The sequence below is a fragment of the Chaetodon auriga genome, chromosome 9 (genome assembly GCF_051107435.1).
Source record: "Chaetodon auriga isolate fChaAug3 chromosome 9, fChaAug3.hap1, whole genome shotgun sequence".
NCBI lineage: Eukaryota > Metazoa > Chordata > Actinopteri > Chaetodontiformes > Chaetodontidae > Chaetodon > Chaetodon auriga.
In genome coordinates this window covers 17,801,392-17,823,777 of record NC_135082.1, presented here as the reverse complement: position 1 = coordinate 17,823,777, position 22,386 = coordinate 17,801,392, and the positions used below count along the sequence as shown (strand labels likewise).

At 41.8% G+C, this 22,386-nt stretch overlaps 2 protein-coding genes across 3 annotated transcripts; both read right to left on the bottom strand.

Annotated features, from left to right (window-relative positions):
* Positions 1-844: 844 nt before the first annotated feature.
* Positions 845-12,665, bottom strand: sesn4 (sestrin 4). The gene is made up of 9 exons (XM_076738470.1): positions 12,448-12,665; positions 6,131-6,328; positions 5,745-5,927; positions 5,290-5,535; positions 4,281-4,395; positions 3,971-4,095; positions 3,268-3,434; positions 3,038-3,182; positions 845-2,949 (listed from the first exon to the last, which is right to left on the bottom strand). The coding sequence occupies exons 1-9, from the start codon at positions 12,511-12,513 to the stop codon at positions 2,860-2,862; spliced, it is 1,335 nt and encodes a 444-aa protein (XP_076594585.1). The 5' UTR covers positions 12,514-12,665; the 3' UTR covers positions 845-2,859.
* Positions 12,666-16,082: 3,417 nt separating this feature from the next.
* Positions 16,083-20,751, bottom strand: LOC143325745 (UDP-N-acetylglucosamine transferase subunit ALG13). 2 transcript variants are annotated; one of them, XM_076739038.1, is made up of 4 exons: positions 20,551-20,751; positions 18,451-18,613; positions 17,422-17,560; positions 16,083-17,338 (listed from the first exon to the last, which is right to left on the bottom strand). In XM_076739038.1, the coding sequence occupies exons 1-4, from the start codon at positions 20,629-20,631 to the stop codon at positions 17,230-17,232; spliced, it is 492 nt and encodes a 163-aa protein (XP_076595153.1). In that variant the 5' UTR covers positions 20,632-20,751; the 3' UTR covers positions 16,083-17,229. The 2 variants fall into 2 exon arrangements, with proteins under 2 accessions (XP_076595153.1, XP_076595154.1); XM_076739039.1 differs by having other exon boundaries at positions 16,532-17,338; positions 20,531-20,743.
* Between the last annotated feature and the right edge of the window lie 1,635 nt (positions 20,752-22,386).

The window sequence follows — 22,386 nt, the reverse complement described above, 5'->3', positions numbered from 1 at the left end:
TACAATATATTTAGAACAATAATAAAATAATATGGAGGTGTTTTTTTTTTGTTTTTTTTTTTTGCCCATTTTGGCTTTACAGTACTGCCAATCTCATTGTTTTTTTAAGGATAGCCTCACATTTTTTCCTCAGAGGCCAAAGTCTGTCTTAAGATAATACTCCCATGTCTGCACTGAAAGACTTTTCGGTCACAGTAATCATTGCTTCTCTCCACAGTGGTCATGAGGAGGTCACTTCCTAATGTGATTTCAGGCTAAGTGATGGGAAATCTTCAGTCCTTCTACTTCAAAGTTCTATCAAACCTTCAAAAAGGCCTCAACAGTTTGACTTGAATTAAATGGCTGCAGTCCTAGGTTAGTGTTTTTAGAGCGATGTGTTGTATTTACTATGTGCAGCTCATTAGTGAAAGCTGTCCAAGGGAACAAAAAGAGGAAGTTTTGCATTTAAAAGACTCAGTTTGGAAGATACCCTCAGTCAAAATGCTCAAGTCTCATGTTTGAATTCACTTACATTGAATTGACATTAGAAGGTTTCTCTTCACAGCTAGTATGGACAGGAGTAACTATAATGAGATTCAGAGGACAAAAGGGTGTGCATGTATTGTTAAAACGCAGAAAGCCTATTCCTTAAGGCATTTTCTTCCCACAGTATTAATTAAAATGTGAACAGTAAAAGTGATGCTCTGTGATGGATTAGCTAATTCTATCAAGTGCATGGCCTTTTAGGTACAGACTGAGTCAAACAACTGAGAGACTGCTTAACCAAATATTTGGTCATAATATGACACAGACTTAGTAAATGGATAAAAAACACTGGCATGGAAAGTAAGACAGCAGACAGCAGTTATTTTCATAGAGCATCTTTATAGAAAACATTTCTTCACATTTTCAAAAAAAAACATTTTTTGTCTTTTCACTTGTTCTCTTTTTTTTTAAGTTTTTTTTTTTAAATAATTGTCCTTTTTTTTTTTTTTTAATCTGCTCAAGTTGAACATTTTTTAACATCCATCTGTGTCAAAGGCTCTTGCTGAGTTGCTGGGGCTTGTAGAAGGTGCCTGATAGAAAACACGGGCATTCACAGCCGTCATATTCGTCAGAGATGGTGCTGACCAACACCAAGAAATAACAGTTCCCATTCATGCGGGAAAAGCCACAGTTTTTAAGTTGTCAGTTGGGGGTGTTTCCCAGCTGCAACCAAAGCCCACATTCAGCCTCCAGTAGTCACATCCTCCCACTTCAGCAGCACTCCAGTTTTAGCCTGAAGGCACCTGTGTTAACAGCGCTTTTGCTTTTGTCGATATGCACATCTGTTTCTTTTCTACATCCCGCAGTTATTTAAGTCTACCTCTAAACAGTCTGTCACACCTCTACATCTACCCAAGCTGCAGCACAACAAGCAGGTCCTACCGTCACACCCAGAAACAACACACACAAAAAAAAAAGGACTCTAGAGCAGCCCATGGCCCACCATTAAGTTTCAGTTTTGGCCCTCCAAAGGGAAAAAGTTTGGGCATGTCTGCTCTAGAGTTTACAAAAACTGTAAAAAATTAAAAAAAGAGACAGAAAAGATACAAGTTTTAACAACCAGTTTGCACATTGTTCTGCTTTACAAATTGTACCATGGATTTTGACTTGATAATCAGCTTTGATACAGTTCACAAAAAAAAAAAAAAAAAGCTTTAACACAAAGCTTTGAGCTCAACCTAAACTCATGACCAGTGCAGAATTACTTCTGGGCATTTTCCATCTATCCAAGTCATCACTGCTGTGACAGGTTGAGCTTTGGCCTGAAATTCACTCTCTGACTTGATCATTCCTGATGCACATCAGTTCAAAAACAATCATTTAGCGAATGGCTCAGCTTTAATCTTCACCATAGGAAACAGCTCACTGACCTCTTCAGCTGCAAGTTTTCTTATCATCAGGTTCAAACTGTGTTTTGCAAACATGGCTGCCTTCAAAATCCTTCCAACAGTTCACTGAAATATCTCAGATCAAGTTACTTCACCCAGAAATCTGGGGCTGGGAACAAAAGCAAAGTCTGAAAGTTTGAAGACGTCTGAAAGTCTTCGTTACACGTCGTACAGTGGAGAGGAAAGGCGTCAGACCCACACACTGTGCGTCTCAATGTCTGCTAATGAGCTACCTTGCATTATAAATATATAAAGTTTAAAAAAGTGCTTATTAAAAGAAACTATAGTGATGTGATAACTTCCAGCAGTGTCACTGTTGTGTTTGTTCTTGACCAGCATTAATACGAAACGTTAGGGTGAGAAAAACGGTCATCCTTCACCGTCCACTTCATGTCCTCCTCCAACACTGACAAGGATTGTCCCAAAACAACAAAGGCCCTGGTCTCCCGTTGACATTTACTCTACTTGTACAAAAAGATTCTTTTTTCGAGGGGGGGGGGGGGGGGGGGGGGGGTAGTTAATACAAAAGGAGACTGATCAAACTAAAAAGGGAGACTATTGGCCACTCTAACACACCGCTACAACCAAGGAGTTTCTCACAGACTGAGCTGGAACACAAAACAACAGGTAAAAATTAAAACAACTCTAGTAATAATTGCACATAAACTTTGAGAGCCGAGATGTTTGATAAGAGGACTTCACAACAGGAGAATCTGCAGAGGGGGCGAGGGGAGGGGGTTGTGGCACACTATGGTATAAATACATTAAATCTGAGAAAAAGAAAAGCACAATCATGAGCCACAGCTACGAAACGATGGAGCTCTGTGTCCTTCAAAAGTGCTGCTCTTGTCCCACTTCACCGTCTGCTGTTGAGATTTCGTCATCCTCGCGTCTCTGGGTCTCTCTGTACCGGCGGAAAGTTTTAGCTTTGTGCCTCTCCGAGCACTTAGGCAATCATGTACTGAGTGATGGCTCTCAGAGCGTATAGCAGCTCCGCCTGCAGCCGGGCCTCCATGATTAGTAAATTCACGTGGATCTGAGGGAAAGGAAAATGATTCAAACAGAGCGCAAAGGGAGGGCTGAGGGGAAACCAGTGGAGGAGGTAACAGTGACGCTCTTCTTACCCGTTCTGAAGTTTTAAGTGGAGCCCACCTCAGCGGACACACCGGGGTTTTGGTGGCATCCGGAAAACAGGCCACAGCCTTGATGTACAGCTTCAAATCCCGCTCCAGCAACTGGTTCACTTCTCCGTAATCATAATCATCATACCTGTGACCACAAACACGTCTATTTATCTGCTGAACACAAATAGAAGCAGGGGTTTTAGTGTGAGAGAAAAATGGCGGTCGCTCACCGTATTCCTAACACACAATGGATGTAATTCCAGATCGCCCTCTTCAGATCGGGGCTGTGCAACGAGGGGAGGGTGGTCACGCTCCTGAATCGGTCATCGAGGAGGTGCCCAATGTCCGAATACAACCTGTTGACTAAGGAGAAGCCGTGGTCCTCCCACGAATAGTCCTGCAGAGCAAATACAAGACATCAAAGTCAGCTTTGATGTGCATTTCACCTCAAGTCACTAAATCAACACTCAAAGAGGGTTCCAGCCGAGTACCTCTGGTAGCTTTTAGAGGTAAAAGGATCCAGTCAAAAAAAATGCAGATGCAGAGTAATCCCACACGCACATTGGCAACAGGAAAAAACCTCCTCTTCCTCCTCCTCCTACGACTTACTGTTTTCTGTGCATATGTGGATGTAACATGAGGGAATTACAGATTAAACCCAATTAATAAACAGCCATATGCACTTTTCATTTATTAAGAAACCAAACTGGAAAATATACGAGGGAAGAAAGAAACTTCCGCTTTCAGTATCAGTTGTCAGTTCTCCCACTTGTGAACACTGTTTGTTGAATGTCAGAACCTGTATTGATTAACCTGCTCTTCCTGTCTGACACCACACGGTTGGTAAATGGGCCATTCAAGCACCAGACCCGAGAAGTGCTTGTTAAAAAGTGTTAAATAAAGGGTTAACATTAACAAAGGTAACGCCCTCACCTGAACTCTAAATACTTGAAAGTGGTCCTCCTCCCTACGAGCAAACTCCTGATAGCAAAAGTCAGGGTCTGTGATGAACCGCGTCGGGTCTGCGAAGCAAAACATCTCCTCTTCTTCCTCCATATCTAAAAAAAGACATGATGAAAGCAAAGGAGATGGAGAGGAGCAGAAAGCGTGCGTCAATAAGTGTAGCTGATGAGCGATAAGTTTCATACCATGTGACCTGAATTCAACGCTCAAGATAACCATCAGAAGTGAGTGGGAACGTCTCAGCGGCTTGTTTGTGCGTATCATCTGCCAAGTGGGTTACCTGTTTGCTGGAGTGTTTGGGTCTGCAGCAGTCGCTCCTCTCTCTTCTCTCGCTCCTCTTGGGACTTCTGGATCCTCTCCTTTAGACACACTATGTCACAGCTGGAGTCCAGAGACTGTCAACACAAACGGCAGGAAGAGTGCTGATGAAGTATCTCACAAAGCAACGCACACAATGTACTGCTGTCACGAGAAATAATCTGATGGCACACTTGAGCATCAGAAAATGAATGCATCTCCAACATATTTACACCAATAGCTCTGTTAAAGCAAAGCAACGCTACATCAGTTAACATTTAATGTGGAGAATCACATGCTCAGACTGACTGAACCATCAATTTCACACGATGAATTCCGGTTTATTTTTGTCTCTTATGTAACAGTTTGTGTACACTGTATCTACATAGATGTTATTCTCAAGCAAACATTATCCTCAATGCTAAAATCTTCCTGAAATGCTCAAATAAAATAACTGTATAATCTTGCGGGAATGATTTGTCGATTAACAGATGACAATCGACACAAAATTAACCCACAACCATTTTTTTCCCTAATCAGTGAATCACATTAAAAGTAATTCACCATCTAAACACACTAAAACATTCTCTGGCTCCAGCTTCTCAAATGTGACAATTTTACTGCTTCTCTCTGTCTTGGATTAGTTTTCACCATCTTCTTTTTCTAGACTAGCAGAACAGTTGATTAGTTTTAAAAATAATTCTACAAAAAAGCAATAATGACATAAAATTGCTGCCCTACTGGTGAACCTTTGTAATAATAAAAGCTTTTTTTGTCTCAGCAGGTTATTTCAAATGAAGCAAGGAAAAACACTAGTTATAGCTTTAAAAATCTATTCATACGTATTTCCACACCATATTCTCTCAATACAGCATCTAAATACCAAAAAGCATTACAGATGTTTAAAAGGAAAGATGGGAGGAATGTTTTTCTGTATTTCACAAAGCCACTGACTGACTCTCATTCTGACAAAATACAATTCTGACTGTTACCCGTCGTCGAGTTATGTGTTCGGAGGGAGTGGCGGGCGACGGAGGCACGTTGGTGTTGCCGTTGGCAGCATCAAAGGGGCAGAAGGTCGGTGGGGTCCCGTTAGGAGATTTGGAGAGCGGGACAACATCTGAGTCTGTGTCGCATCCAAACACGAAGCTGCAGAGGGAGTGGCAGTGGGCCAGGATCACCACGGCCTGCACCAGTTCAGCCAGCGACCAGCACTGCTCGCCCGACTTCAGCAGCGTCTGGAGGGAAAAAAGACAACACCTCAAGGTCAAACAGGTCAATGAACTATGTGTCATTTGAAGGCTTTCTCATTTGTTTATCTGCTTCCTGAATGCTCTAAAGATAGAAATAATTCTGTATTTCTCTAAGTGATAACGGGTAATCATTTCATACTGTGTTTATGTACATTTTGTAGTGTGCAGTTCGTCTGTGTTTTGCTTGGCTGTACCTGGATGTGTGAGCAGGCAGTGAGCCAGGGTTGGTGGGCCAGCACCTTGTTGATGTGGTCAAGGAGGCGAAGGCGAGGGGGCGCTGCCTCCAAACCCTGCAACCACAGAGGGTCCCCACCTACCCTTAGAAACTGGGCTGAGTGCAGATACACCAGGTAGTTGCAGTGATGTCGTGCTGCAGCCTGGAAGTCACACAAAGAGGAAGTTGAGCAGACAGATTCGGAGGAAATGACTGGCTAGGGCATCAGAGCTTGTTATTCTTCAATTTTGAATAATACTAGTATGAACAGCTTCACAAACGACTATGTGTTTAGCGACATGTGCAGCAGGATGACGACTGGTGAGATCCTGGGTATGCATAAACAAGACCAGCGTGGTCACTGACCATGATGGCGATGTAATGGCGGTATGGTAGCGGCAGGGGGCCGTCCATGTGCAGGATGTAGTGCTGTGTGCGCAGGAAGCTCTCCAAGTACTGAGGGTGAGAGGCCATCTGCTGGGACACGGCATCCACGCTCCCCGTGCTGACCAGAGCCTTCATGAACAGCAGTGACACTCGCTCTTTCTCAGCGTTCACCATCACCTACAGAACCCAGGACAGACAACAGGGAGAAGTTTGGTCTCTGAGGCGAGAAGCAAAAACACTGAGCTGTTTTATATTGTGGCACAAGCCCAAGACATATTTTCATTGGGTACATGTGCATAATGCCGAGGCTGTGGCCACTGGAGCTGAAACACCAATTAATCGATTTGTCGAGCTGCACAGATATGAGGATTTTCTGTTTTTCTCGATACTATATCCCAGTAAACTGAACGTCTTTGGATTTTAGGCTGTTGGGTTTGGCAGAACAAGCAATTCGAAGACATCACACAGAGGGACGTGGGATTTTTCTGACATTTTACAGACGCAGAAATGTGTCAGTTAATTGAGAAAGTAATCAGCAGATTAATCGATAAAGAAAAGAAACATTAGTTGCAGCACTAGCAGCCACTGACTTTGTCAGAGTGCCCATAGTGACAGTGATAAGTGTCTTCATTGACACCAGGAACACATACTGTCCTCTGGGAGAACTACTAGAACTCATTTTGTAGCCAAAGCAGCTTGGCTCAAGATGAGGGTGGTCTTCAGTGTCCACACCATGTGATGGCTCAGACTGTGGACTGGAGTCGTGTATCACACCTTAAATCAACTGAAGAGAGGCAGTCTTGGAAGAACAGCAGCCACGATGCTGTGACACCAGTGCCACAGGCAAATGAGTGCATTCCTTACATTATTCTTTCTGCAAATAAAACAAGCAAACAACGGTGCTCTGCTGGGAGCTCGACAGGTGCACAGGCAACAACTCATGTTGGCTGCAGCAGGGTCTTCATCACTACATTCTTATTAAATGTAAATGAAGCACTGTGGAGTAGCAGGTATCCACTTCTGCAAATTGAAAGTAGGTACAGGGAATCAAAACAACAAATAGCTGAAACCAGAAATACAAAAAACACCGAAAGTTGTCCTTTGAAGAGGGGATTTACATGCTGGGAGGAAACGCAGATGAAGGAACTAATGTGAAAGTTGGGCTTAGGAGGCCTTGAAGAGGGAAGCTCTGCAGCAGCAAAGAAGTGGATGAGACCAAACACACAAACACAGGAGCGACTGAGCTGAGGAGCCCCAGGCCAAGAGAAACAGACCCATGTGGAGAGGGAAGCTGGCCTGCTTTCATAGGTACAGCAATTTATTACCTCTCTTGCCAACATACAAAGGCCTCTAGGAAAAGGTGTTGGGGAGTCCGGCCTCTGGGCAAGGACTCAGTTCCCCTGTATGTGTAACCTGAGTGCACAGCTCTGATCAAAGCCAAATGGCTCGATGCAGTCTGAACCGTATGAATGTTGGCAAAGACTTCTCCTTTTAACAGCACAACCTGCTGTCTAGGATTATTACTGCCCTGTCAAATCACAGACACCTCAACTTATGTCACAGATAGTGGGAGTGAATGGCGACTAGGGGGCCGTGTTACTTAATTTTATCCCAGCACAGCTCTTTGGCATTCAGCACCATGTTTATCTGCCTGGTAGCTCCATGTGGTATTTCACTTCTCCCTGCAGTAGATGAGGGTTTCCTCCTGATCCTGCAAGAGGCTCCACCTCATGACCTATATACAGTCCACTCTCACATCTTGAAAGACATGTTAATATACTACACATTGAACAAATCACTTTCAATCTGATGTTTATATTTCCCTAATGTCATAGTTTATACAAAGCAGGGGAGAAAAGGATCTAAAAAGGAACAGGAGGATAAAAAAAAAGCAGCGAGCGAACGAGGAGAAGTGGCCCTAAATCAAACTCGGACACAGGCCACTCTCATCTGTCACCCTACTTGGGAAATGGGCTGGAGGTTTCGTAGAGCACACAGGTGCCTGCCAATCCAAGACCTATGGACAAGAGCACATTCAAACAAGTATCTCTCTGCAAACACAAGAGCCACCGATTAGTATGCTGAGCCGCAGAATCTAGGTTACTGCTCCGTCAAGCACTAACTGGCTTGGCCAATGAAAGGAATGGGCATTGCAGAGGCCTTCACCATACAGAAAACATGCTTTGAGTGCAACTTGTCATGGGCTCATCATGCAGGGGGCAGCATAGTTATTTCACTCTGCCACTGTAGCATGAGGTACGATTGCAACATTAACAGATTATATTTCTGTTTGATTATGAATGATCCCCATGAAACTGTCCAGAAGCTGCTCTCAAACAAATCTTTGGCATAGTGGTAAAGTCATTTCTTTTTACTTATCAGTCCACATGTGGACCAATAGCTGATGCATCAGTCTGGCTCTGGTGCTGACGTGCTTTTTTTGTACTTGACAAACTGTGTCAGAGTCACTGTACAGCACACAATCTGACTCCAGAACAATAAGCTTATAAGCAAGGTACAGACCTCTACTTGCTCTGGTAGGGCTGCACTGTGCCTCCTTGTTGTGTAAGGTAAAAGAAAACAAAATTACTGCATAAGCATTAATTCAGCACAAGGTTACTGTTGATGTTAGACCAGTTAAAGATGAAATGACAGGCTTGTGTTTCATACAGGGAACCCTGCGCCCACAAAAGACACTGTCTGTGACTGTACTGCCCACACTGGACTTTACTGGCCTGCACAGCTCAGTGATAAACCCACTGCATTCTTACTAAAACATATGTACAACCCACAGAAATGAAAAGACACACACACATCAAATCCCTATAAACTAGTGACCAACTGACTGGTCACTATTTAGCCTTCAGCCACTGTGAAATCTACAGCTGTGACCAGAACAGTACAATAAGACACAACATGTACTCTTATACAGACTGGGAAGACAGGGATTTGCCATCACTGACATCACTCAATGAAAAAGGAAATTGGTGTTTTGTGAAAACTCATAAACATGTCTGGACAAATACGACAGAAAAAAGTCAAACTGAAACAGGAACTACAGTTGGTGTGAGCAGTCGCACAGCAGGAAATGACACATCATACAGTTTTAACTGAGCCTGCTGACACAGTAAAATGTACAGTTCAAAACACTATACAGCAAGATTAGGATGATGTTCAATGCAAATTTAACAAAAATAAAAATCCTTGAAATTCCTAAAATGAACTTCATCTCAACTCCATCTTTAAATGACACATCTCTTTCATTTTTCCTGGTTGTCAGATTGAGCTAGAAGAACTATTTATATTTCAGTGCTTTTCCAAATAAGTGATCTATTCCACATTATTTAAAGAAACATTTTCATCAAAACTTGGCAATAATTGTGATTAATATACTCTCGGGGAAGAAGGTTTTGACAGACATCTATTGTCAAAGCTGTGTCCAGACACCCATGCACGCCGCTTCATCATTATTCCCTGCAAACAAGCCACAAAAGCTGCACACAGCAGTACTTTTGATAAGGCGATACCCTCCTTATTGTCCACCCACATGAAAAAAACACCCGCATGAAAATAAAAAAAATTGGTAACAAGCGTGTGTGTGGGTGGATATATGAAGCAAAAAGGAACAAATCATCATTTAGGCGACTCTGTATGGTGGTATTACAACGCATATTTTGGTTTCATATGGAGGCAAACAGTCTGATGGAGCACAAGCACATAAAGGCTTTGTGCAAACAAACCTATTAATTCTGCTTACAGTACGCCCAGCAGCAACTGATTTTGAAACAAAGCCATTTCTTCCTAGTCAAAAACAAGCTGGAGGGCAACAAAAGCAATACAGCGATGTTGATATTAGAGCGCTGCTGTATTCAAATCACAAGATGAATTCAAACTTGTGGCCTGGCAGCAAAAGACAGGGAAAATACAGCCCACAGAGGGCCTGTTGTGGTCAAAAATTCACAGGTGCAGATCATTTGACATTCAAAGAAAAAAAAGAAAAAAAAACACACAGGAGAGGTCATTTGTTTATTGATCAGACGGGAGCAAGAGGCAGGGATGAAATGAAAAACAGGGGTGACGTCACTTAGGGGAGGAAAGGTAAATGGAGACAAAGACAGGCTTTGATAGCAGGCTGACAAACAAAACAGCAGCACTGTACAGTCAGGGATACGAAGGAGAGGGCAGGACTAAGATTACACACAAAGAAGTGGAAAAATGATGCCAGCGGTCTTCCAAGGGTAAATGTGTCAGCTTGAGATGAGATGTGCATGTGCGCATGTAGTGTCTGTACGTGTGTGTGGTGTTGGTGGGCTGCAGGAGGGGGGTTGCTGCAGATACAGGAGGAGGACATTCAATCTGCATTCCGACTGAGCCTGGAGGGGGTCCATCCTTATCATACGCTGGTGTCCTGGGGGCATTACCTCCTTGACCGTCCCCCTTCGCCTCATTACCAGAAACACAAGCAGCCAGGGCCGATTTTGGCTCTGCAACCTGAACTCGGGGAGTAGCGCAAAACAAACCAGCTGCAGCCCAAAGATGTTTGGAGAGGGGAGGAGAGGGGAGGGAAAGGAGCTGCTGGGTAGGACAGCACATACAACACAACCAAGACAAACAAAACACTGTGCTGCAGGATGGAGAAAAAAAAAGACAGAGAGCTGAGCCCACTTTCAGCAGATGAGTTATCAGACCTGTCAGAAAACACGGTGGGCAGGTAGAGCGAAGGGGGGACGCAGTTACAAAAGACTTACACTGATAACAGGGTAATTCATTACTCGTCTCATTCACAAACAAGGGGCGGGTAGCTTATCATGTCAAAGTCAGGTGAATGCCTGCCAAACATTTGTTTATTTTAACAGACAGCTTTGGGATGCAAGTGGTTTAAGAAGCTGCAAACTCACAGGGTTATTATCCTTTGCAACAGCATTGGTCTATAAAACAAATACTGACTGCCCACAGTTATAAACTCTTATGTAGTCAAATGTCATGCAAAGAAAAACGCCAGCTGAATGACAATTAAGATGAACAGCAAACAGGGAGAAGGGCAGCGAAAAGTAGCACAAACTGGGCAAGAAACCAGAGTAGAGGGCTTTGAATCCCTTGCTGCTCACATTCCTCCCTGTTTTGCTCCATTTCTGGACTATAATCTGCAGCAAACATGTCTTTTTGGGACTGCACTTGAGACAGCGCCCCCCATCTGTTGCAAAATGAAAAACAGCGACAGTGGAGAAAAACAACTTTGATTGGCAGTCCAGTTCAGCCAGCAAAAACAGCACAATAAAAAGTCGCCCAACATCGCGAGGGACCGCATGCAAGAAAGGCTGATCAACCCTCATCTGACCCCCTGGATTAAAAGCATTTAGACTGCTGTGTCCTTCCAAGCCGTCCCTATATCTTATTTATGGCCACCGCATTACTTCACAGCCACCGAGCTGACTGACAGACACTTTTCTCCCAAAATCCTCAGATGATGTCATCGTCACCTACAGCTTTCTCCTCACACTGCAACGCTCTCGACCGCTATTGCAATTAAACATGAGCATTTCACCATTAAATCTGCGTGAAATTTAAATATACACGTGTATAAAATGGAAAGAAAGTACTTAAATCATCCCTTGTGAGCCAACAAAGGCAGAGTCCTCTCTAACCTTACATTGTTAGCGGCACAGGCACACAACTGACAGCAAAAGGCTAATTGTGTTCACACTGCTCATATCTAATAGAAACTTAACACCGTTAGCTTTTATTAAAATAAAGATGAACTGTTGCGAGCTTTACGTGACATTTTAACAACTGGGAATGGAAACTACAAAATGTTTCTCGGTGGCGAGGAAAGGTGGCAGTTCGTAACCCAGAACTGAATCATGAAAACAGATTTTATTGCCTCTTAATTTAACTCTGATGTTAGCTCGATAAACCGTTAGCCGGGTTAGCTAGTTAGCATCAGATGAGAAGTTTAGTGCAGCTATTTTCGCTCGCTAGCTAACTCACAGCCGCTGTAACGTTACTCAAAGACACTATGATAAAAAAAAAAAAAAGTTCAGAGCGTGAAGAGGCTGTTAACCGTAAACTCAATCTTACATGTTGGCTGTTAGCTGCCCAAACAGGTCATTTAAAGCTAAAAAAGCCAGAACAAGAGCTGGTCAAGAGAAGGGGTTTTACGTATATCTAAAATAGTTCCTTCGGCAAATGAATGAACGTTACTCAGGCTAACCAGTTAGCCGCTAGCTTTAATTGTGTTAACACTAACTTAGCTGAACTATTTTCAACGTCCTCGTCTTTTGTCAGCTTTAACCTACCTGTTTCTGCACGCGCTGGCGCTGGGTTCTTAGGGGGTAGTCCATTTTATTCGTACAGATGATCATTTTCCAAAAAAATAAAAAATAAAAAAAAAGTGCTGCTACTGCATGGATGCGGCTCTGTCTTGTCTTGGTGCCTTCGGAGCTAGCGAACAAAGGCAGAGAGCCTGCCACCGACTGCAATCGCTCAGTCAGTCCGTCGCTGAAGACTGGACTGAGAGAGCGGAGAGAAAACCTTCCCGGAGCCGAGCTGACAGCTCCAGTAACAGTGTGTCCAATCAGAGCGCAGGGGGCGGGGCTGGCTGGCAGGGTTATAGCCACATGCTAATGAACATCTGCAAACAGGAGGCAGGAGAGGCAGGAGCAGGCCAGGGCAAACTCTGTGTCGGACTACCAACTTCTCAACGACTCCTGAATCCTGGGACGGGACATTTGTTAGGAATCAGCATTTTGGCTTCATGTACGCCCTGTTTTATGCTAGCTGTGCGGTTTTAGTCACAATATACTGTACACTGGAGTTAGGAAGATCAGACAACCAGTCATACCTTGGAGTAGTAAAGTAATGCAGACAAATGTGTAATCCTGCTTGGTGGGGCAGACCCTGGTTTGTAGGTTCAGACATCTATGTGACTTCCTCTTCAGACAGTTGGGTCATATTTCTGTAGAGCCTGAAAATAATAATATTTTTTGTCTTCCATCATGGAGGGCCCTTTAATGCCCAGGAGCCCTTGGGCCCAGATTGACCATAGGGTAGGTGGGTTATGGGCACTTAATTGAAAAACTGATACAACAGAGGTTGTAAAAAACACTGGATCCTACACTTCCCATGATGCAATTTGATAGCATTTTTTGTTACAACCTGTCCTGGTAAAGGCCCCTGTCCTTTGAACTCTGTGTCTCCAGCTTTTAACACAGGTTTTCTGTTATAAAACTGGACTCTCCAAGCCCAAGACCCCTGACAATTGATAACACGCAGAAAACATTATACATCTGTCCCCACTGGCTGAGAAACGCTCCTCGGGAGAAGTAAACTGACCGTCAGGTGTAAAAATCAGCAGACTTTTCATTTAATAACACAGCGTACAGCGATATTTGAGACAACAGTGTGCTTCTATCTTCGTGGCAGCAGTTTGGGGAAGGCCCTTTCCTGTTTCAACATGACAATGCCTCTGTGTACACAAAGCCACGTCCATAAAGACATTTTTTTTTTCCCCAGTTCAGTTGGGAAAAACTTAACTTTCTGGCAAAGAGATGACTTTGATAAGATGTATCTTCTGCATCCAAGTCATGCAAGGCTTCACAGGAGGAAAGACAGACAAATCTCAATACGTCTTGCTGTCATACATCAAGTCATTTAAAAGTCCCAAAGACAAACACTGTATGTTGCATTCATGTAAGCTTAACACACAACAAGCACTGATTATAGTCCCTCTTGCCAAGGATGTCCACAGCTGACCACTGCATTCAGGCTTATTTGATTGACCTTCTGCTTTGACCCAGTTGTTACGTCTTGTATGGACTTATTCAGTCCACTCTCGTCGTGATGAAAGGGACATTTGTCGGGGGGTTTTATCAGAAGTCTTGGAATTGATTTGGTTAAAGTCAGGTTGTTTTTCTGCAGGAATCACGACTTTCATATCAGTTAGTTTCACTCAGAGCTCTTCCTGCTTTCATACTTTCTCACTTACTCCTTGCTTACAAGCTCATGTGTATCGGTACAATATCACCATATAGATGATACTTCTAATATTAACGGCGGCTCAGTCTTAAGAAATTAGCTTGTATTTCCTTTTTGAAAAGGTTTTTGTTTGAGGAAAGGTTTCGGTTTGCTCTATGGAAACTTCGGATTTGTGAAAGTGGAACTGAAAATAAATCTGGACGCAAGAATGCACAAAATACATGCAAATTACTCTCAGCAACTTTTATTTCTTTCAAATTACAACAACATTTTTAGTCAGTCTGACCATAATTAATGTATTTGTGAGAGAATATCTTTGGTTTGTGGTTAGATATGCACTTACAAGGCAGACACATTCACCCTAAAATCAGATCTAATGTCTGTCTGAGGCCTTGTGTAGTCCCAGTGGGGAGACGACTGATAAATACATGAATAAGACTGAATTTTAACATTTTAACTACATTAAGCAAAGAAGCTCCCATGGGGAAAACAAGTGACCGTAGATCTGAGTGTCCATCTGTATTAGATTAACGTACAATTCGCACAAACATCATGTGAACCATACTGGAGTGGCAGACAGAACCAGTCCAAACCAGTTAACTACAGCTCAATTGATTCAAAGAAAAACGCCAAAAGGTTGTGACTTTGCCAAAAATATCTGCAATAAGGAGGTTTCTCAGTCAGCAATTAAGCCATGGCCTAGATCTGAAGTAATATTCTTGGGCTGCAGCTAACAGCTGTTTTCATTATCACGTAATAGTCTACAAAGAGATACTCCATGTTAATATCACATGAGACAAAGAAAAAAGGAAATCTTCATCAAAGCTGCAAATTCATTTTCTGTCTATTGACTGTTTCAGCTCTGCAGTGTTCAGAGATATTGACTGAAAAACATCCATATTGATACTTGTCTAATGAACTGGAGTGTCAGAAACAGTCAAGACCTTTATCAAATTACGAAATGTTGTCGTGTGCCCTCAGTGACTTCAGCTGGAAGCAGCGTTACAGCATGATGATATTTCAATAAGGCTTTTTGTTTGACTGCCTTGCCTCTCTCAATACGTGTTATGTGGCTTGACCCGATGCTCTCTTTTTTTGGTTGTTTGTTAAAAGTAACCACTTCCTGAACTCAGCTGATGCGGTAGAACAGCTGTCTGGTGTACCAGCAGAATCAGAAACTACAGCTACGTTATGCCTCATTTACTGCACGCATCAGAAGCAGCCATTTCCACGTTTGCCTACTGTGAAAAGAAAAACAGGTTTGCTATCACAGAGAATCTTCCTTTTCCACAGAAGCACACACAAAGAGGAGGGACTTTCCTCAGAGGGAAACCTGCCCCGCTTCTCGTTTATTTCTTTCTCACAACAGATTAAATACTTTCCTTTTCTAGATGCCTGAAATGCCATCTATAAATCAGAGATATTGGGACATTAACATCCATAGTGTCATAGCTACATACTGCTGAAATTAGGCTTGTTCTAGCAGTCACGTGAACATTTTTTTTTTTTTTTTTATCAGGCAAACACTCCTGGTTGGTAAATTGATTAAAATTGGTGCTGAAGCTCCCAGAAAGTGGACAGAAACGTTTCCTGCTCTGACTCTAAACACTGTTCAGAGGCTGAATGGCTAAACAAGCCTACGTGCTGCATTTCACTCTTCATTTCCTGTTTAACAAAACCTCTCCTGGTGAAGAAACTGTAACTGTAAGTGATGAATCAAAAAGTCTTACATCAGCATCAACATTTTCCTGAATTGCAGCATGCCCTTTAATTGCAGCTTTGCAGGGATTTTATATAAATAACTTCACACCAGCACTCCACGCCAGCTGAACGAGTGAAAAATGCCTTCAAAATAAAAACCAAACGAGAGATTTCAGTACCCAGGCTGCTCAGGTACACAGTATTTACCTCCTCCCTGTATGTTTATGACAGTCTCTGCTCATTTCTGCAGAGAAACACGGACAGATTGAGGCAGAATTGGTCGAAACACATTAGTCATAGCACACAAAAAGGGATTCCGCCTAACGTGAGCTGCTACCACATCAAAAACTTTCTCTTTAAAACGTCCTGAGCGTAGAAAAATCACAAATGATCTGCATCTGTTCTTGCCAGTTTGGACTGGGAGAAGTTGGGAGTGTACTGCACATGTGTGCTGGGAGGACAAATGATATTGCAAGGTCATATTTTTAAACATTATCTCACCCTTGTGGTAAGAATTGGTACAACTTGTCTCTGTGATGAAGCACATTTTGCTTAGTGTCTTTGTAAAACAGCAGCATTTAGAGCAAACAAGCTTTTTGTCTCCTTTTAAAATAAGTGGAAATTAGTAGGAAGTGATGAACTGATTTTCAGAAAGCTGTGTACAGTAGATTATTCAGATTTAAGTTCAAAACAAACACCTTCAGTCAAATATATGGTACAGCTTTTATTTGTTTTTATGAAAGTCTGGTTTCTTCCAGCATTTGCTCAGCTAAGTGAATGACTACTGCACATTAATTACAAGGAAACAGAAAGAGACAAGAGTCAGAGCTGCGAAGGAGCAGACTGTCTGCAGTCTGCTAATGGACAGATGAATACATAACATTCACATTTCCTGATAAGATCAACTTTTTAAGAGCCACTCTTAGCAATGGCTGCCACGTTCCCTTCATGCCACAAAGGCTAAAAGTGACACATCATCATAAAATGGATGTCATGAATTGCACTGTCTAAAATCAGAGGATAGCATTGAGCACAACTTAAAAGCAAACAAAACTGACAAAGACAAAATGCACTGATTGCGTAAAAATTAAAGAACTGAAAATGCACCAACAGCACAGTCGCTTACACACTGTGATAAGGATGAGCTCAGCTCTCAGGCTGTGGATCGTTTAGGTCGAGAGCTTTTGAAGGGATCCTGATTTCCATCTGCGGTCTGAAGACTATGTGCTTCTTTGTCTTTGCTGCTCTGAAGCAACGCAGCCTCTGTTCCACGTCAAAGTGCAGCTCTGCCTTCAGCTCTATGAACTGCTCTTTGACTCGGTCGCAAAGAACCGAGTATCGTAATCTAGTGCAACATCCTCAAACTTCATTGAGACTTACAGTCCTGTAAAATTTCAGTTCCCCTAAACTCCGAGAGCTTTGTCTAGAAAGTTGGCAAAATGCTGTGGCTGTCCAGGCAAGAAGGGCTGAAGAACAGAGAGATCCATGGTCCTCAGTGTTTCTAAAAGGGTGCTGAAAGGTTTAAAAAGAGCTTGTTACTTTGGCTTTGTTAAACAGCCTCACGTGTATGAACTGCACATGTGACAAACACATACCTGCATGTGCAGTACAACGAGTGGGAGTCCATGTGTAGCTGCTTGGCCAGCTCCAGCTGGTGGTTGTCCATCAGCTTGTCATTGACTACGACCAGCAGAGGCTTGCCTGCACCAAGGGCCTCCAAACAACTTCCTGCCCCTGAGGAGAAAAACAAGATCCTCACTCATGACTAGAGCTAAACTCTGAACAACACCCTGACACAGAAACGACTGGAGAAAACATGTTAGTATCATCGTCTTTATGTGTTTGTTTGTTGGTCATTTATCATTTTTGGTATATAAAATGTGAGAAAAGACTGCTGAAATGTGACTCTCATCCTTTTTAGTGTAATGACACGGATAAATGTGCATTACAATCCCTGTGGCGGCTGGCTTTAACTAAACATGCCACAACTTGGCTGAGATTGACTTTGGGCTGTTAGGGGTGAAAATTCACTGCTGTAAAGGAAACGGGGCATGCTGGATTTATGACCCAAGACAAAACGAGAGCATCCTTGCAGATCAGAATGTGGCACAACACTGGTTTTATCTTGATTATCTTGCTTTCATAATGGTTGGAAGCCAAATTTGTAATTGAAAATAAAACTTGATTAACTGCCAAGCCCTACAGCATCCCGTCTTTAGTTTGCTCTACGCCCTCTGATGCCTCACCCTCACCCTCACGTTGTGTCTGTCTGCCGCTGACACTCTGCTGTATTAATCATCAGTTTTCTGTTTAATGTTTGCACACTGCTGACAAACGTTTATTTGCTTTTCCTTTGAATTTTACATAGTCATTTTGTCTTCTGGGCAGCTAACATGAAAACTACCTGCCGCGGGTGACTCGTTTAGTAACTGTTAATCTGCATTAAGTTTTCAAAAACCTCATAAAATAGACAGTTTGATTTATGGAGTAGCATCAGTTGAACGTGATGGAATAGAAAGATTGTTAAATTAATATGTGGCCACTATTTACTCCTGTGAGAGTCAACAGCGGGTGTATTGTGCTGAGAGGAGTCTGTGTTATCAAATGTTTGATATTTCACTCACCTGCGTGGCTGATGACGAGGTCCGCCTGCTTCATGTCTTCTGTTAGAGAGGCTTTGAATCGATAAGCCTCCAGGCTGATGTGTGGACAGCTCTCAGCAGCTGGAAGAAGAGATCCTCTTCCAACCTGAAGAACCAAACGCTCATATCCACGAGCCTTCAAAGCCTGTGGGGAAAAAAAAACAATTACTTATTATAAAACTGGTCACAGGTTCACAAATTCACACTTTGAATTTATTCACTTTTTTAATAGAGAACCACCAGCTGGATAATAAAGGTATGTTACTGCAAAGTTTTCTGAGATCTGAGTTCCCCTACTAAAGAGAAAGAAGTATGATATCTGCATGGTATAATGCTTTCATCCCATAATATACAGTTTTCATAATATCTAAGTAGTTTTAAGGTAGAAAATATTTTCTTACTCCACACTGTAACAGCATGTTCCAAATGTTCATTGAAGACATGTGATGTTTACACTGGGTGACATATTCACATATTTTTTCCAGGCTGCATCGTTCAAAGAAATGTTAACGTTCTTCCCCCAAAATTCAGCCTGAGGAATTTGGTGTCTTTGGAAAATTTGGGATTTCCATTACAATTTAAGGGGAGACACAACAGATGAAAACACTACTTTTTCATGTGGTGATCAGTGTCACGAATGTAACGTGTCTTCTTTCTGACCAGTGGAAGGAAAATGTTCAAAACACATATTTAAGTGTTTATTGTGGACATTTATGCAAATTAGTGCATATTTCAACATAAAATTTCATCTACATTCTGAATGTTTTGAGGGGTTTGTTCTTATACATCTGCAAAACATGAAATTAATTTTAAAACATACTTGTTTTCATTGAACTGGATTATTGTTATGGTCTATTGTCTATGAGTAGAAAACACTGCTGCTAGAACCTGAACCAGGAGGGGAGACCCCAACAGACCAGTTCTTAAATCCTTGTGCTGGATATGTGTCTCTGTGAGAACCTAATTTTAGTCTTTAAATGTCTCTGTGGCCTTGCCCCTATTTACCTTGGCAATGTGATCATTAGATATGGTCCAACCAGATCACTAAGATGGTTGCATGTAACTTACCACCCATCACAATTCAGTCCAGGGTCAGTTTGCGGTCACAATGGCCCTGAACAGTGAATTCCCTCCCAGACAATCTCAAGCTGGCTGATAACCTTTTAATCCAGCACTTTGCTGTTGACTCCATATTTAAAAAAAAGTGCTGAACAAACAAAACTGTTAACAATATAATCATCAGAATTATTTGTTTTAATAGATCTAATGAGACATTCTGACGTATAAATCTGAGTTGTAATTAATAACATGATTATTGGCCACATTCCATTCAAGTGTTGCAGTTTCAGAGCTGAACGATCATCAATGTTATAAATAACTCTGACATTTTTACACCTGTGCTATGACAAACGATCCGTCACAATTAATCTATTAATATACATTTTTCTAGTGTCACCACCTTACGTTCTGTTCTCAAAGTACTGCTAGTAGTATCTACAGTGGTGGAAGAGATATTGTACTTTACTTGAGTATATCCATTTTATGCTATTTTATACTTCTACTTGACTACATTTCAGAGGGAAATAGTGTACTTTTTACTCCTCTACTTTTACAGCTGCAGTTACTTTTTAGATTGAGATTCCACATAAAAACTATATGATCGTTTTATATGACATGATGCTTTATAATAGATTACACTAAGTCACAACATTGAAGTACGGCTTAAACATTAATACATCACTAATGGTCCAGTAAAACAAAACTGAAAGGGACCAACCTGCATATTGAGTAATTTTGCTTTGATACTTGAAGTACTTTTTGTAGGTAAAAGTCCCGTCCTTTCAGTAAGTAAGCACTCTCTGAATACAAGGAGTTTTACTTGTAATGGTGTATTTTTGCAGTGTGGTATTGCTACTTTTACTGAAGTGATGTGAATACGTCTTACAGCACTGAGTATACATTATACGTAGTAGCAGTATATAGCAGTATATAGCAGTACAGTAGTACTTATGTATGCCACAGGACTCTAGCAAGAAATGTAAGTTAACTGGTGTTAGCTTACTTTAAAGCAGGTGTCCTCACCTGAGCGGCCTCTGCAGACGTGATGCTTTCAATGAGCTCATCAAAACTCGTTGTGCCGACAGTTAAAAACACTGTCTTCATTGCGGCTCCACTAAATCGATCAGTTTTCTGTTTTTATAGTATATTCAAGTACTTTACAGCCTCCTCTCAAAGCTCATCTTCACTCTGACAGCCACTTCCGCTTCAAGCCGGTGACGTCACAGCCCTGCGAAACACATCGTGCTGCCACCTAGAGGTCTGGAGCTGTAACTGTCTGAGGCTGCAGTGTGGAAAAACACCAGTTTAAGACTCCCTTTTAATGCCTCAGTGTTGATTTTCTGCACAGTAATACATGACACAGCAAATATTTCAAAGTCCCTTGATCTGCATTAGTCATAATCATAGTCACTGCATAAAGAAAGGATCCAATGTGATTAAACAAATGTTCAAAATGAAAAAAACAAAATCTTAATTCGCTACAGTTTTAATTGATTCTCTGTCAGGTGATGTCCAGAGTCACTTGTTTTGATACCTGGGACACAAGACCTGCTCTCTGTGCATAAGACAAACAGTCAGGTCCAGGCCCTCAAGTGACAGGGAATAAGTGCCTTGTCTCTATAAAAGAGTTACCATCCTTTAAAATTTCTGAGACTCAAACAAATCTGCAAAATACAGCATAAAAATCTGGGCAGCTTGTGGTGTAAAGACATCCTGTACCTGGAACGTGCAGGTGTGCACCAGCAAACCTGCTGACGGAGCTCCGCAGAGGAATCAGGGCATTAACGTTTTGTACTTGACACCAGCAGTTGGGCTCCAGGGGCACATTATCACTGCTGGTCATGTTTTGACTTCAGACGTCCTTGGTGTCAAGCTGCCTCATATGAACCCAGTGACAACTTGCAGGTCAAAAGAAGTTGGTTCAAATGGGCTAAATTTGGCTACATGTGAGTGCTCCTTATATGTCCGGGCTACATTTAACTCACTTAACAGCATTTTAATGACTAGATTTAAATGTGAAGCATTATATTTTTCGGTGATTTCATGTTATACTACCCTAAAGTGACACTTCACTTCATTTCAGAAGGAAATAGTACAGCTTTTTACCCCCCATGAGGTGATTTTAACAGGTTGTAGTCTAAAAATCACATGGAAAGCTGCAGCCTTCACAGCAAATCTGGACCACTCTCTTTGATGTGAGTGATCATTTATCCCATGTGCACAAACACTCTTAATTCAAACATACCAGAGCCTCTTAGCACTTTATCTTTTCCTTTTCATTATTTCTGCAATTTGCTTGTGTCACATGACCTTTCTAAACTGTACTGCCTACAAGACCGGCAGTTGTCTAATTATTTTATTGTGTTTGTTTTTTATGATGCTGTGTGATGTACCATCTTACTGCTGTTGTCCTCTTGTGGGACAATTAAGATTCAACATTATAATATAATATATTAAAGATTGAACATTGAATATATTGTCTTTGCACTGATTTCAGTTGAGCATATGTCAAAAAGGGAAGAGAAGAGGATCTTTGTATGTGATTGAGTGGGTGCCAAACAAAATTTGACTTGTCAACCAAATTTGGTTCATTTCAAGTTTCTTTTACCCTTTACTTCTGGAGGAGCACATGTCATGGAACTAGTTAGGAAGCATTTTGTTAATTACCTCTGACAGGACAATTAATTCATCTATAAATAAACTATTTATATACTACATATATATATGTCATGAACACCAGGTAGAAATGCCCAAACCACCCTGAGCTACATCATAAATAAATGTCTTTCTTTCCTAGTCATAATCGTGATTTTGTGTGGGATGATATTATGGTTGCAGCTTACTGACACCTACTGTACA